At 39.0% G+C, this 15,593-nt stretch overlaps 1 protein-coding gene across 2 annotated transcripts; it reads right to left on the reverse strand.

Annotated features, from left to right (window-relative positions):
- Nucleotides 1-8,290: 8,290 nt before the first annotated feature.
- On the reverse strand, nucleotides 8,291-12,384 carry RGS1 (regulator of G protein signaling 1). 2 transcript variants are annotated; one of them, XM_019976765.2, is made up of 5 exons: nucleotides 12,308-12,384; nucleotides 11,769-11,849; nucleotides 11,296-11,357; nucleotides 9,805-9,968; nucleotides 8,291-9,111 (listed from the first exon to the last, which is right to left on the reverse strand). In XM_019976765.2, the coding sequence occupies exons 1-5, from the start codon at nucleotides 12,334-12,336 to the stop codon at nucleotides 8,926-8,928; spliced, it is 522 nt and encodes a 173-aa protein (XP_019832324.1). In that variant the 5' UTR covers nucleotides 12,337-12,384; the 3' UTR covers nucleotides 8,291-8,925. The 2 variants fall into 2 exon arrangements, with proteins under 2 accessions (XP_019832324.1, XP_019832323.1); XM_019976764.2 differs by having other exon boundaries at nucleotides 12,200-12,366.
- Nucleotides 12,385-15,593: the final 3,209 nt, after the last annotated feature.

The following is a 15,593-nucleotide window of genomic DNA, read 5'->3' on the forward strand; positions in this document are numbered from 1 at the left end:
CTAGAATTCTGAATATGAATTAAGAAACCCCTGAGCAAGGAGTATTTTGTGTTTATTTTCCCCCTCAACTTTGAGACTTCTAATCACCTCCTTAGATAGTATGAATTATGATCATTCTAGTCAAAACCATGCCAAATAAACATCCTAGGAAGTATCTTACTCAGTTCTTTATATGGGAACGTGTTCTACCCATGACTTGTTAGCAGTGGGTCATTTGTAAGCACTGAATTAACTGACAGATTTAAGGTAAAAAAAATCAAAAGAGTAAGACACAGTCTGTTTCTATGGATATCTCAAGCTGAGGGTTTCAAGGCAGAGCATGAAAGGTAAGACCAGTGGAAAGAATGCCAATTTTACTGATTTAAACCTAGCCTGAATTTTAAAAAACTGAATTTTTACCTTCTGGGTTTGACTAAAATAGCAACAGGTAGTGTGGGGAGAGGATAGGATAATATCTGAACTCCGCTCCATTCCTGTCCGTTTTCCGTCTCTCTCCAGAAATGAAGGGCAAACTCGTCACCTATTTTGAGGAGTTAAGGTAAGAATGACTGAAGGACAAAAGTGTGCCAGGGGAATGACTGGCTACCTTCAGGTTTCTCATCTTCTTTCTTGTCTCCATGGATAAGAAATGAGCACTAGAACATTCCACTGGTCACATGGATCCACTGTCAAGCTAGGGGCCAAGCCTGCCCTCTGAGGACACAGAATTCCTGCCGCAGAGTCACGGTCATCACACCCCTTCATGCTGTCTGCTGCTGCTCATCACTGGGGCAGTTTCTGTTTCTGTCTGACAGCCTTGTCTCTCTCGTCTGGATCCTACACTTCAGTTTTGTTTTCTGTCTTTAAAAGGTGCTTTAAATCTCAGAGCAATTTCTTGCTGCAAATCTGTTGAGTATCTTCATCCTTGGTTTTTATTCTCAGTCTGGATGAGGGCTTTCAAGACTCTGCTTTTGTCCTAGAGATCTTTGAGGGAAAAAATGTGGAATGCTTTGTATGTAGGTTCGTTATGAATAAGCTGTTATCTGTTGAAAGCTCTACATAATTTATTTTGCATGTGGAGCCTCTTACAAACATATGCCTTAATCTTCCTCCAGGGATCCCTTCTTCTGAGTTGTTTGATGCATATTTGCAGCTGAAAGACCTCAAAGGTGATCTATTTAAAACTGAGCTGGAAAGGGCATTGTTGTGATTTTAAGGGCCCAGGCTAGACACCACAGAGGTACCGCCCATGTTCTTCTATCTTATTATTCTCACAGCAAATCACTCCCCGAATCTTGTCCTTTCTCCCTCTTCCCATTGCCTTGATTTCTGCCCTGATTCTCTCTTGCTGGGCTACAAAACTGCTTTCCTCTTTAGCTTTTCTTCCTGAGTTATGTCTTCCTTTGTAATTGTCTTCCACACCAAATCCGGAATTAGCTTTTAAAACACAAAGTAGTCATGTCACTTGCAGGAAGGAGCTTGACACAGTGCAGAGTCTTCGGAAGCACACACTTATTGTTGTTGTTGTTGCGTAGTTGCTAAGCCACACATACCTGGATTCAAACCCTGGGTCTGCCACTCACTGGTTCTGTGCCCTTAGATAAATTTGTCCATCTTTTTGGTTATACTTTTGTTGATCAATAAGATGAGGTTAAGAGTGGTTATCCCAGAGAGTTTTGATGTGGACTCAACAAGTAACTTGTAAGTCAACGCAAATAGTTCTGTCTTTTGCTCATTTCTTCAAACTTCAGTGGTGACCTATCATATAAAGGATAAAACTCACACTCTTTGGAACGACTGTGTTTCTTTTCAGAATATGCCCTAAACTACCTTCTCTGCTCTTCCTTTTATCCTCTTGCCCCCATATATTCCAGCCACACTGAATAAATCACCATTGCTGAATACAGAGTATAATTTTTTCTTATTTCCTGACCTTTTCACAAACTATTTCCTGAAATGTCCTCACCTTCTTTCTTCCCTGGATGGGGTTTATTTATTCTTCAAGATCCAACCCAATTATCCCTTTCCTCTGGAAAAGATGGAGAAATGAGCCAGCTAATATCATAACAAGCAAAAGTGCATATTAAAATCAGAACAAAACCAAAATCTTTTCCCGGATGAACCAATCTGATGTCTATTTTAAACCATTACTACTTGAGTAACTATTTTTTGCTAAGAAAATGTGCAGTTAAAGAACTTTTTAGAAGGCTTATGCTTTTCACTTGAGAAATAGGAGGCTGGTTTTTCTCTGAGTGACATGGAGAGTGTCTGTGTGGAGGGTCCCTAAACTCTTAGAAATTGCACATACTCAGCTACATGGATTGTGGACCTCTGACTCTGCTTGGAGATTGATAGGAGAGAGAGGAAGGATGATAAGGACATTTAATTCTGAAGTGTAATGACATGGCCGACACAGTGGTCCATGTCTAAGACACAGGCTTACCATGCGCCATTCCTTCTTATGTAAACCGAACAGCTCCCTGAGCCTGGGAACCTGACTTCTTTTTCAATCATCAAGACTCCTGCCACAGGTCTTCCCCAAATGGCAACATTCCAGATTAAGGCAAGATCCACGTGGGTTTATAAATTTGGTTCTTTTGGGATTGGATTAGAATCCTTAGCCTAATCTTTCATCAATTATGGCAGTTTTAAAATAATATAGACAATTCTAAACTATAGCACAATCACTTTTGGCCTTAAATTTCAATTTGAGAAGATAAAATATGTGTGGCATTTCAGGGCAGTCAGGATTTCAAATGAGATGTAAGGTAATATAAACATTCAAGACACTCAGCCAACTCATTTCCTCTCTCCATCTATCCTTCCCTTCCTCTATTTCATTTCTCTTTCGTCCTGTTTTCAAATTTCAAGTGAAATGAACCACTGAGGGGTACATACCCAGTTAAATACTGACTATATAGAAACATCCATAGAAGGTTCTATATTCTGCCACTGACTTATTTGTAGACAAGTTTCATTTAGATTAGGAACTGAGTAAGATGCAAAATTTTGCCATTGGAGTGATACATTTTTAGCTTTTGAAACTAAGCAGGACCTTGCAGAGCTTTCCTGAGGTAGACTCCCCTCCCTTATGTCCCCAGTCTCTTGTTTGTAGAAAACCTTTAGCCTCCTAGGTCTTCCCTGAGTTCCAAAGAGCACACTTAATCAGAGAAGTGAGAAAATACAGAAAGGAAAACAGTCAAACAAGATAAAATAATGGTATTTTAGCCATAAAACAGAATCATGAACCTTTATTTTTCTCCTTAGGGGCTGTAGATAATATTCTGAGCCACCATGTCCTCAAGTTATTTTGCAGATACTAAAACCCCAACTTCTGCTTTATTGACTATGCCAAAACCTTTGACTGTGTGGATCACAATAAACTGTGGAAAATTCTGAAAAAGATGGGAATACAAGACCACCTGACCTGCCTCTTGAGAAATCTGTATGCAGGTCAGGAAGCAACAGTTAGAACTGGACAGGGAACAACAGACTGGTTCCAAATAGGAAAATGAGTACGTCAAGGCTGTATATTGTCACCCTGCTTATTTAACTTATATGCAGAGTACATCATGAGAAACGCTGGTCTGGAAGAAACACAAGCTGGAATCAAGATTGCCGGGAGAAATATCAATAACCTCAGATATGCAGATGACACCACCCTTCTGGCAGAAAGTGAAGAGGAACTCAAAAGCCTCTTAATGAAAGTAAAAGTGGAGAGTGAAAAAGTTGGCTTAAAGCTCAACATTCAGAAAACGAAGATCATGGCATCTGGTCCCATCACTTCATGGGAAATAGATGGGGAAACAGTGGAAACAGTGTCAGACTTTATTTTTCTGGGCTCCAAAATCGCTACAGATGGTGACTGCAGCCATGAAATTAAAAGACGCTTACTCCTTGGAAGGAAAGTTATGACCAACCTAGATAGCATATTCAAAAGCAGAGACATTACTTTGCCAACAAAGGTCCGTCTAGTCAAGGCTATGGTTTTTCCTGTGGTCATGTATGGATGTGAGAGTTGGACTGTGAAGAAGGCTGAGTGCCGAAGAATTGATGCTTTTGAACTGTGGTGTTGGAGAAGACTCTTGAGAGTCCCTTGGACTACAGGGAGATTCAACCAGTTGATTCTGAAGGAGATCAGCCCTGGGTGTTCTTTGGAAGGAATGATGCTAAAGGTGAAACTCCAGTACTTTGGCCACCTGATGGGAAGAGTTGACTCACTGGAAAAGACTCTGATGCTGGGAGGGATTGGGGGCAGGAGGAGAAGGGGACGACAGAGGATGAGATGGCTGGATGGCATCACTGACTTGATGGATGTGAGTCTGAGTGAACTCCTGGAGTTGGTGATGGACAGGGAGGCCTGGTGTGCTGCGATTCTTTGGGTCGCAAAGAGTCGGACACAACTGAGCGACTGAACTGAACTGAAAACCCCACCAGGTGCAAGAAATTAACTGCATGCTGTTCACAAGCAGGTAGACCCTAGACTGATTGGAACCAGAAGGTTGAGATGTTGACTCCCAAAATACCACCTGTTACTTCATCATCAGCCAATCAGAAGAATGTCCATGAGCTAATCAGACACCCTGCAATCCTCACCCTACCACTGACTTCAAAAACCCTTCCCTAAAAGCCACTGTGGAGTTTGAGTCTCTTCAGCCTATTTTCCTTGCTTGGTCCCATGTTGGATGCCTGGCAATAAACCTCAATGTGCTGTCAGTAGATCACCATAGCCTGGTGTCAGTAGATCCACCACAGACTGGTGTCAGTAGATCCGCCACAGCCTGGTGTCAGTAGATCCGCCACAGCCTGGTGTCAGTAGATCCGCCACAGCCTGTAGTCAGTAGATCCGCCACAGCCTGCTGTCAGTAGATCCGCCACAGCCTGCTGTCAGTAGATCCGCCACAGCCTGCTGTCAGTAGATCCGCCACAGCCTGGAGTCAGTAGATCCGCCACAGCCTGTAGTCAGTAGATCCGCCACAGCCTGCTGTCAGTAGATCCGCCACAGCCTGGAGTCAGTAGATCCGCCACAGCCTGGAGTCAGTAGATCCGCCACAGCCTGCTGTCAGTAGATCCGCCACAGCCTGGAGTCAGTAGATCCGCCACAGCCTGGAGTCAGTAGATCCGCCACAGCCTGCTGTCAGTAGATCCGCCACAGCCTGGAGTCAGTAGATTGGTTTTGATGTGTGTTGGGCAAGTGGATCCTAGTTTGGTTCCCTAACACTTTTAGGATACTGGTCTCAACAAGACAGGTAGTGGTATTTCTGCAGTTGGGCAGTATATATTGTTGTTGTTATTGTTCTATAGATTGGATTTCATGCAGTCTTGAGGAAATTCTCTTTTTCTGTGTACTAACAACATTTATTTATATCTGTGGTAGTTTAAATCAGCTTTTACTCTATTTTTCCCTTCACATATGTCAGAATTTCTTATTTTTAATGACAAATCATCAGAGATTCCTATTAATATAGCCAATCTAGTCTATGTTTGCATACAAAGTAAAAGATATTTGAACTTTAGTTTTATCCTATATGTGCTAAATGTGTACTTTTTATTGGACTTCATTCAGAGCATCTGATTTCTACCTTCATAGATTCCGACTTTTCTAAAATATACATACTATATTAGGATTAATGTAAAATATGTCTGAGAAAAGTATATTTGTTTTTAATTTTTAGATGAATTGATTTTCATACATACAAATCATACTTATTGTTCACTGCCAGTGCTTTACTATCACAATAGAACACAGCATATGAGCTGAGCATCTCAGATGGAGTGAGTGGATCAGATTTCTCTAATCATATTCCTGTAAATGATTTAGTAAAACATCCACACCATAATAAGCAATGCCAATGAAAAGAAATCTTTTCAAGTTTTCTGCAATATCTTGAATCTCTGCAGCCATGGTGACATTTTTTTGTCATTTTGAAAGTGAAGAAATGTCTTACATGTTTGTTTTGATCATCTGTCCTTAAATTGGATGTCTGTTTAACATGATATCTTACGAAGACAAAGACCAGAACCATATATTTTATGACCAATGTGTGTATTAGACAGTGGCACTTCTAATTCCTCACAGTTTGAAGGGCCTGAACTATTTAACATGACGGCAGTGCTAGAAATAGGTGCAGAGTGTTTTGTGTTTATATGGACTCAGTTCACCTCCAGTAGACATTGAAAATAACTATATAGTGATATAAGGTATTAGAAAGCCTTTATAGAAGAGTAATTCTACCTGTGCCTTGAAGAATTCATTGGATTTTGAAAACTAGAAGGAGGTAGGAAAAAGCATTTGTAGAGATAGTAGATTAACCAAAGGAAAGTGAAGATGAAGGCTTCTTCAAAAAAGACAAGTAATGCAGAGTGATGTCAAGTAGGAAGGATACCTAGAGGGGAGTCATGCAAATTATACCTTGAAGATCTCACTAGGAATGTTTCTAATTCTAGAAAGTGAAATTTATACTCTATATTGTATGTCATGGGAGATGACATGGCCAGATCTGAGTCTTGGAAAGTGACGTCTGTGGCTATTCAGAGGTTGGATTGAAAATAATTGTCTGGAAGAAAGGAAACAAATCACATGAATGAGCAAGCAGTGAGATCCCATGTTAGCGCAGGGGGCACAGAAAAAGAGCAAGTGACATGCCAACTGCACACATAGATTTTAGAAGGATAACCGAGGGAATTTTGTGATGGAATGAGTAAGGGAAAGAAATACCTGATGATGGTGATGAAACCGGACTTCCCTCCTAAGCCTCTTTTATAATAGTTATAGCTGCTAAATCATGGAATTAAGTTAAGGTAGAGACATTGAAAAGGAGAGATATTACTTTGCCAACAAATGTCCGTCTAGTCAAGGCTATGGTTTTTCCAGTGGTCATGTATGGATGTGAGAGTTGGACTGTGAAGAAAGCTGAGCGCCGAAGAATTGATGCTTTTGAACTGTGGTGTTGGAGAAGACTCTTGAGAGTCCCTTGGACTGCAAGGAGATCCAATCAGTCCGTTCTGAAGGAGATCAGCCCTGGGATTTCTTTGGAAGGAATGATGCTAAAGCTGAAACTCCAGTACTTTGGCCACCTCATGTGAAGAGTCGACTCATTGGAAAAGACTGATGCTGGGAGGGATTGGGGGCAGGAGGAGAAGGGGATGACAGAGGATGAGATGGCTGGATGGCATCACTGACTCAATGGATGTGAGTTTGAGTGAACTCCGGGAGTTGGTGATGGACAGGGAGGCCCTGCGTGCTGCGATTCATGGGGTCGCAAAGAGTCGGACATGACTGAGCAACTGAACTGAACTGAACTGAACTGAGAGACAATTTGGATTGTCCCGTGGAAATTCAGGAACAGTACTTTTAAAACCCATCTACATATTGCACCATTGCTATGTGCCTAATGACAACCTAGTGTGTACTGAGAATGTCCAGAGTATCACATTGTGGTGTGTGGATGGCTGATGATTCAATAATACGTGGGACACGGGTGCATGGGAAGATACAACTTTGCAGGATACGCTGGGCTATACATCATCTTGATTATCTTTATGTAGGTGTTCCTACAGAGCAGCCTTGTGTTCCTATTTAAGTAACACCTAGGACTGCAGAAGACTCGAGGATTTAGGAAATGTCTTCTGGCCAGTTGAGGGCAGTGTTGTGGAGTAGAAGGAGCAGAAATGGTGTGCTCAGAAGGTTTATGTATATAATCCCTGGCTTTAGGACTCTCTCTTAACCCCAGGATTCCTGACCCTGGATAACCAGAGCATCTTCAGAATCACCTGGAATTTCCTCTTAAAATATAGATTCTCTACCTTGGGGATTCTGCTTCAGTCAGTCTGGAGTAGGGTCCTGAAATTGGTGTTTTGTTTTTTAACATCCTAGGTAATTTTAGTAGTTAAATTTGGGAAATAGCAATTTAATCTTACTAGTCACTGCTTTCATAGGATTGATATAGACATTAAATGAGAAAATACATTTGACTTTTATAAGCTTTAAAACATAATAAACTACTAGTTGTTAATTAGATGACTTGAAATAAAATTTCCCATTCCTTTTAAAGACTTCAATTTCTCATCAGTTTGAAGCATGACTGTATGAGAGCATATTATATTTGTTTGATCTTTATACATTGTGATAGAAGAGAGAAGACTAATGAATTCTGTCCAATACATGCACATAATACATATAATATAAATTAATTGGATGATAGTTTTTGATGTTGAAGAGGTAAAAGAGAGTAGACTCTTGCTTAAATTTCTGTTAAATCTGAAAAATAAGCACCAGATTTTAAAGATGGCAAGAAAATATAAACAGAAATCGTTTCTATATTTTTAATACAAAACTCACATTTATTATTGACACTGTGATAATTTAATTTACAAATATATTCTGACTTTCCAACTTTAAGGCAATAGCTTAAGTTAAATACATTGTTCTCTTCTTCATCTCTTTCAAGCCCCCCAAACAATCAAACAAACAACACTGAAAAACTTGGTCTGCAACAGCAATGGAGATTCTGAAACACAGACTTTTCAAAGTAAAAGAAATTTTAGCAGCTCAATCCAGTCTCTGTATAATACTATGCAGCATAAATACCACTTGACCTTGAAGCTTACAGCATGTTTTAATGAGTTTCAAAATCTTTTTTCACAGTTTCTGTGTGGCGAGTGTTACCCGGCCTTCTCAGTGCTGAGGGATGTTCTAATATGCAGGTCCACTTGATTTTATGACAGTACCACAGCATCTCCTTCCTTCTACCATCTCTAATGTTCACCTCACATGTCTTCAGCCCTGAGCCTGGATAGCTTCCATGTTAGTCTGTTCTGAGTCATGGGTTCTTCCCTTGGGCCTGTGAGTTGTCCAAAAAGGCCAAAGTGTTCCCCCAGGGAGCCACTCTCTTGCCTTCCTTCTGTACTTGATGCCATCACTAATTCCCTCCAGCCAGGAGCCAGTCACTTTAGACTATTAGCCTGAAGGTCATTCAGAAGATTTAAGTATATATTTGACTTGAGGAACCTGGGATATGAGTCCTTTTCCATAAGAGTATATATGATTTTTTGGGCTTCGTCAAAAGACGTGGGTGTTGGTGCTTTAATCTTCTTTGCTGTAGATTCTCGAGTGCGGAAGTCAATATTGATCTAAAAAAGAAATCCACATTAGTTCATATACACTTCCCATTTGTTGTATATTTTATGATGTTACTGTTGCTTTTAAACTATCTGGGGATGGTGGCTCTAAACTGTTATTTAAATTAGCTTGAATATCTCTTGAATGCCTATGCTAAACATGCCTTTTACTAGGTGTGGAGGAGTTAAAAAGAAATATCACAAAGAGGCAGAGATATCTTTGTTCCAAGTTAGCTTACAGTCTCTCTTAAATATTTATATAAGGTGACACATGTATCAAAAAATGTGATGTGCACATTTACAGGAACACAGGATGCTTGAACCAGGAATATTTAGCATGAAGTGGGTATTACTTCTAACTGGAAATACTTCTGCTGCTGTAATCCAGGTATTGTACTAATCCCTCCTTTTCCTAATCCAAGATGAGCCAGCTCATCCAGGGTCCCCTGACACACAGTTCTGGTAAGTGTCACCTTACTCCTTACCCCACCCTATCAAGTTAGCTTGTTTTACAAAACCAATCTTTTATTTAATCTTTTCACAGATATAGAAAATTAGATTATCATTGCACTGAACTATAGAAATACACTTAGATATACAGCAGTGAAAATCATGATGCTCAGAAAGGATTTCATCTTGCAACTATGTTGAATGTTATCCTGTATCTAAATTCCTTTACATATAAGCTGATGGTAATAAACTCACTTGTTTGGCAGCATCTGACTGCACAAATGCCTTATAGATTTTCTCCGCTTTGCAATGCAAAAGATCAGACTTTGTTTTTTTATAGTCTTCACAAGCCAGCCAGAACTCAATATTCTCCTCACTGAACTCAGACTTCAGGAAATTTCCAAAGACGTCTTGACCAGCTAAAAAGACAGAGTGAGGGGGTAAGATAAATTAGTTGAGCCAATAAATGAATAACTTGGAGAAATTTTACAAGAAAAATACTAGCATAGTCTCTGTGTACAAAGGAGAGAGTTGGCTCCTGCTGAAATAGCTGTTTGTAGAGATGGGAAAGCCTTAGAGATCCCTTCATTTATAGTTATCTGTGGTCAGATTCACTTGTCACAGTCACACAGCTGCTTAGTGGTAGCTACAAAACTGTGCTTTACTTTCATCTGCTAATCAAATTAAAATTCTGCTCTGCAGATTAAAAAACAGTCTCTTGTACTACCAACCCAGCCAGAATGCAGAGTATTTTAGGGAATAAAATACTGACAAAAGGCATTGATTGCATGCTAATCATTAGCAAATATAATTTCTCCATCCAACTCACATAAGTCAGAAGATGTGAGGCCTGTATGTTACATATGTATGCTGTACTGATTATATTACTGAGGCCTTTCAATGGGCCATTTCTATAGCATCATTTGTTTTTCTGAATTGTAAACTAAGGCAGATAATAAGCAGATGAACCAGATTGAACTACTTGATCCCCATGTGAGGGTGTTTGGGAGAAGAGGATCAGCTCCCTGGATAGGGACAAGCTGCCCATCTATGTCCCTGACTGAGGTCCTAATTTTAACAGGATCCCAATGTCTATGATGAGGGTTAAGGTGAGCTGATTTCATTCACCGTCTTCATCAGAAACTCCCCACAAGACTCTGTGGTTTAAAGTCTTTTATTACCATATCTATGTTATAATGTGTCATGTTTTATATAATGTGATTATATGCCATGTGTGTCAACCACCTTCAAGGCAGTAAGACACTGCTTTTGAATCCTTGTTGCTCTAAAAATGCCTGCACATAAAAGTGGGCTAAATGAGTGATTTAACGCATATATGAATGGAGAATATAATTAATGGACTGAGTGAATCCTGCTCCTTATATCCCATGGTACAAAAATACATCTTTTAGGTAAGCTTTCAAAATAGTGGTTGAGATGTTTAATTGACTTCTTAAAAGTTTAAACTCCAGAAACCCAGCCTAATTTTAAATTTTGCTCCTATAATGACCCCTGGAAGTACCTAGATGCCTTGGCAAATTTTTCTAAAGGGTGGAAGCAGCACTGAGCTCTGAGCCGTGACACCACAGTGAGGCATAACGTGCTGAAGTTGTCAGTGCTGCACAACTGCCAGAGGGCAGCTTTCCACACACCCTCCACCCACAACACTGTACTTTAATGAGTCTGTTCAATTTGTCTGCACACTGAGATAAAGCCAGAGACATCCAACAGTCCATCTGCACTTACTTTGGTTGGCAAGAAGTTTTTCCAGGGATTCAGACCACTGCTTCACTTCATCAGCAGAGAGTCTGCAAGGGGGCAGTATTTACATCCATGAGTATTTTTTTGTGTAAACACAAATGAAATCAGAATGCTGCTGCATTTTGATAATTTCCCAAACTAAGATTCTATGACTAATAAATTTTATTAAAATGTATCTATAAGAAAATAATAATTCGCTTAGAATTACTATTGTTATGAAAGTATCTGCCAGTAACATGTGAAAAATATCCAAATATAGCCTAACAGTATAATAAATAGCAAACATATGCACACACATTTGTACTTAATTTACATTGGTACTAATGTAGCTTAATCTTATTAGGCTTGTTCCTTAAAAGAAACAAAGTCCATTATATCAGTATTACTGTCATGTTAGAATATAGAGCTAGTGCAGAGGCTGCTTATGTAGTGACAGTTGCATGTATTAGTATACTTACAGGTCCTTGGACTTGGAAGGCTTCATTCCAGATTCCAGATGTGGGATCATAGATCTCAGGTATGCTTTCACGTCCATTCCACTACAAAAGACACAAAAGTAAATATTCATGTTTATTCAGTACAATACCTTTTATTAAAAAGAAAAGAACATGAAGTTAACCTCTCTAAGGAATCAGGAAAAAAGCTGATACAATGTATGGCTATATTAAAGAGACAGCCACTTTTTATGAGCCAAAGTCTGGAAGAATTCCCACTTCATTTAATGCCCTAGCATGATTCACTTTTAAATACAACCAAATATACTTATAATTCACAGAGGTCCTTGCTCTGATCTAGCTAAACTAAAGGCTCATATTTTCTTCCATTCATTTTCAATCGTTCTGCCATTAAAGATCACCTAAGTCCAAGTTCACAAAATGAAGGAACTTACAAAGTCTTGGGCCTCTTTTTCTGCGTTTTGTCATCTAGAAGTGAATGATCAGTTCCTTTCAGTTCCTTTGGGTTAGCAGAGAGGAACATGCCTGGCATTTTGTCTAACCTTGGCGTGGAGATGGCTGCTGCTCGCATCGTCTCTGGAGGCAAATGTCTGTGAGTCCGCGTCTCTGCCGCTTTATATAGTGACGGCTCACAGGCCCTCGCTGTGCAGACAAGTCTGTTTATCAAGTGATGTTGCCACAGACGCTGGAAGTTCCCCCTTTCTTGGTGTGTTGTGACGTGTATCTTGAAAAAAAAATGAGCATACAGTGATGTTTGTGGTTAAAACCTAACCAAATGAGACTAGGTCACTTGATTAGACAGAAAGAAAGAAATTTAGGCCTGCAGAGGCACACACACACACATACCACATGTTAAATCACTCTTTGGTTCTAGAGGATGCTTGTTTTTTCATAAAGACTGCATGTTTCAATGAAACGTTTCATTTGGTGGATTTACTGTATCATGGAGACTAGAGATGGGTCCCCTCCATGATTTGGATAGTCCTTGACTATAAATTCATTTGATCACAATATTTTAAAAGACTTTTTTTTTTCTTTCAGAAAGCAGTGTATAGAAATACTTTTTAGTTTATTTGTACAATGCATATATCTGGTAGGAAGGAGAGTTATGAGAAATTACCCTAACTTTTCCCTACTTCACATCTCATTCCTTATTTCTGTGGCAAGAAATTTCCATGTGTTTTCCAAGATGTGTGCTACACATTCTACTTGTGACATACAGGATGATCTTAAGGAGCACATGAATTTTAATATTTAGTTCAAATAAGTAATATATCAAACTGAGTTTTTTGTATACCACTGCTTAGGATAACAATAAAGTAAAATTTAAAAAACTGTAAACAAAAGAATCATTAACATAAAATATGACATAATATGCAAATACACTGATACAAAAGAATTGCACAGTATCAGGATAAAAACTGCTCATGGTAAAAATAAGAATATATTCAGCCAGGCCAATAATATAATTTTTAGATGATGATTTGAATTTTGGCAGTGTCTCTGGAGAGATATAGTGTAGCTTTAATAAAAATCAAGAATTAAAATAAAACCCCAAGAAAGTGAAAGTGAAACTTGCTCAGTTGTGTCCGATTATTTGTGACCCCATGGACTGTATGTCCATGGAATTCTCCAGGCCAGAATACTGGCGTGAATAGCCTTCTCCTTCTCTCAACCCCAGGGATTGAACCCAGGTCTCCCACATTACAGGCAGATTCTTTACCAGCTGAACCACAAGGGACATCCAAGAATACTGGAGTGGGTAGCCTATTCCTTCTCTAGGGGATCCTCCCAACCCAGGAATCGAACTGGGGTCTCCTGAAACCAGATGACTAATCACTAATTATTAGGGAAGAGGGGTTGGTTCAATATAAGCTCTTACAGAGTTTGTATATACAGTGTGATTTATTTATAGACTGTCCAGTTTATATTTTACCCCTGAAAAGACAAAATGAATTTTACTTAGAGAAGCAAGCTTCTGAAAGTATTAGGTATAGTTGACAAAAGGGAATTGAGTATTACTCTTTCTATGTTAGTTCTGTCATTAGGATAAAAAAATATTTTAAGGAATCACATTTATATTTAAAAATTTACTTACATTTGATGTTTGAAAGATAATGTGATGCATTTAGGAAGAAAACTAGTAAAATAAGCTGGTCTCGGGAAGTTACCCAGACAAAAATGATGAGGTTCAGAGATGGATGACATAAAGACATTCATTTGTGTGTTTCTTGTAGTTCAATCCATAGTTACTTTTCAGTTAAAATCTTCAGCATTGCTCATGTTTATTTATTTAATAACCTCTCATTCCTCTAGATAATTGTGGACATGTTATGATAGAGAAAAATGATTTAAAGTTTACTTCTAAAGGCCACTATTATTGCTATCAAAATATACTAATAATTTGCAAAGCATATTTCTGTAACAGTAATTCCTTTGGATGTTAATAAGTGTTATTAGAACTATGATACCAGCTGTAGCAATGGTTCTGGAACCACATAAGTTTGGGAAATGTTGGGTTAAAGCTGAATAAACTTTTAAAATTAACCACCGCTGATCTTCTGAGAACCTATGCACATTTATCAGTCTAAATGGAGGTGGGTGGTGTGCAGCAATGTCCTAACATTTTTGAGAACTGTACTTTCAGTAAGTAGGGAAATAGTTTGCACAAATAATGTTCTCTTGATAGCATGTTAGGAAGCTCTGGTAAGAGAGAGCAAATAAGTATTTGTCTCTCTTTCTTATGTATTAGTAATTCCTTAAACCTCTAATCTTTTGCTACCTTGATATAGACTTTCAAGCTCAAGCATTTGCATGCAGTTACAATTGTGTGCTTTGAAGCCCAAATGGAGAACTAAACTCCTGATTCAGGGGGAGGGGGGAAATCCCTCTGAAATTCACAGTGGGCTGTTGAAGCCACCTCAGTGGCACACTAATGTAGCTGCAGTTTCAAAGGCTGCTTGGCAGCACATGCAAAGCCTGTGTGTACCAGAGCTGGGCAGATCCAGAGGAACTGGATCAGCAGGGTTGATGGTCTATGGCATGGCACTGAAGTTTCCTATCAGTCATACCACATGTTGCTGTCTGATTCCTTTCTGTGAAATCTATTAAGAAATGACAAATGATCAAATAGCATCTTTACTTAATCAATAACTTTGGTTGAAATAGTAGAGGATTTAACAAAATCAATAGGATAAACAGGGGCTCTCACAAACATGATCTTGTCTGTATATTTCTTCTGTGAAACTGTGCTTGAGTAACCAGATTGCAGTCCTAAGAAAAGGAATACTTCATGTTATCTTTTTTTTTTAAAAATTAATACTTTATTTTTGGAGCTTTACAGTAAAATAGAGCTGAAAGTACAGAGTTCCCACATATTCCTTCCACTCCCACCTCCCCCGCAGTCTTCCCCACCATCAATATCTCACATCAGAGTGGTGTGTTTGTTACACAATCAGTGATAAACATACATTGACACATCACTGTTACCTCAAATCCTTAGTGTACGTTGCGGTTCACTTTCGGTGTTGAACATTCTTTGTGTTTTGACAAATGTGTAAGATATACATCTACCATTATGGTGTCATAAGAAGAGACATTGTGCATTAAAAATTCCAGTGTTACCTTTTAAAATGTCTAGGAGATATGGTTCAATAAAACATTTAAGATTATGGCTATCGGTTTCAATGGGGATAAATTTTCATCTTTGCTGACTTGATTTTACATTTAGTTTCCCCTCCAGCTGCCTGAATCCTTATAGGGAGGGCTTTGCTGCATGACTTTTCCAGTCTTGATATAGATTAAACTGATGCTGAGCATTGCTGACAT

This window comes from Bos indicus, chromosome 16 (genome assembly GCF_029378745.1).
Source record: "Bos indicus isolate NIAB-ARS_2022 breed Sahiwal x Tharparkar chromosome 16, NIAB-ARS_B.indTharparkar_mat_pri_1.0, whole genome shotgun sequence".
NCBI classification, from domain to species: domain Eukaryota; kingdom Metazoa; phylum Chordata; class Mammalia; order Artiodactyla; family Bovidae; genus Bos; species Bos indicus.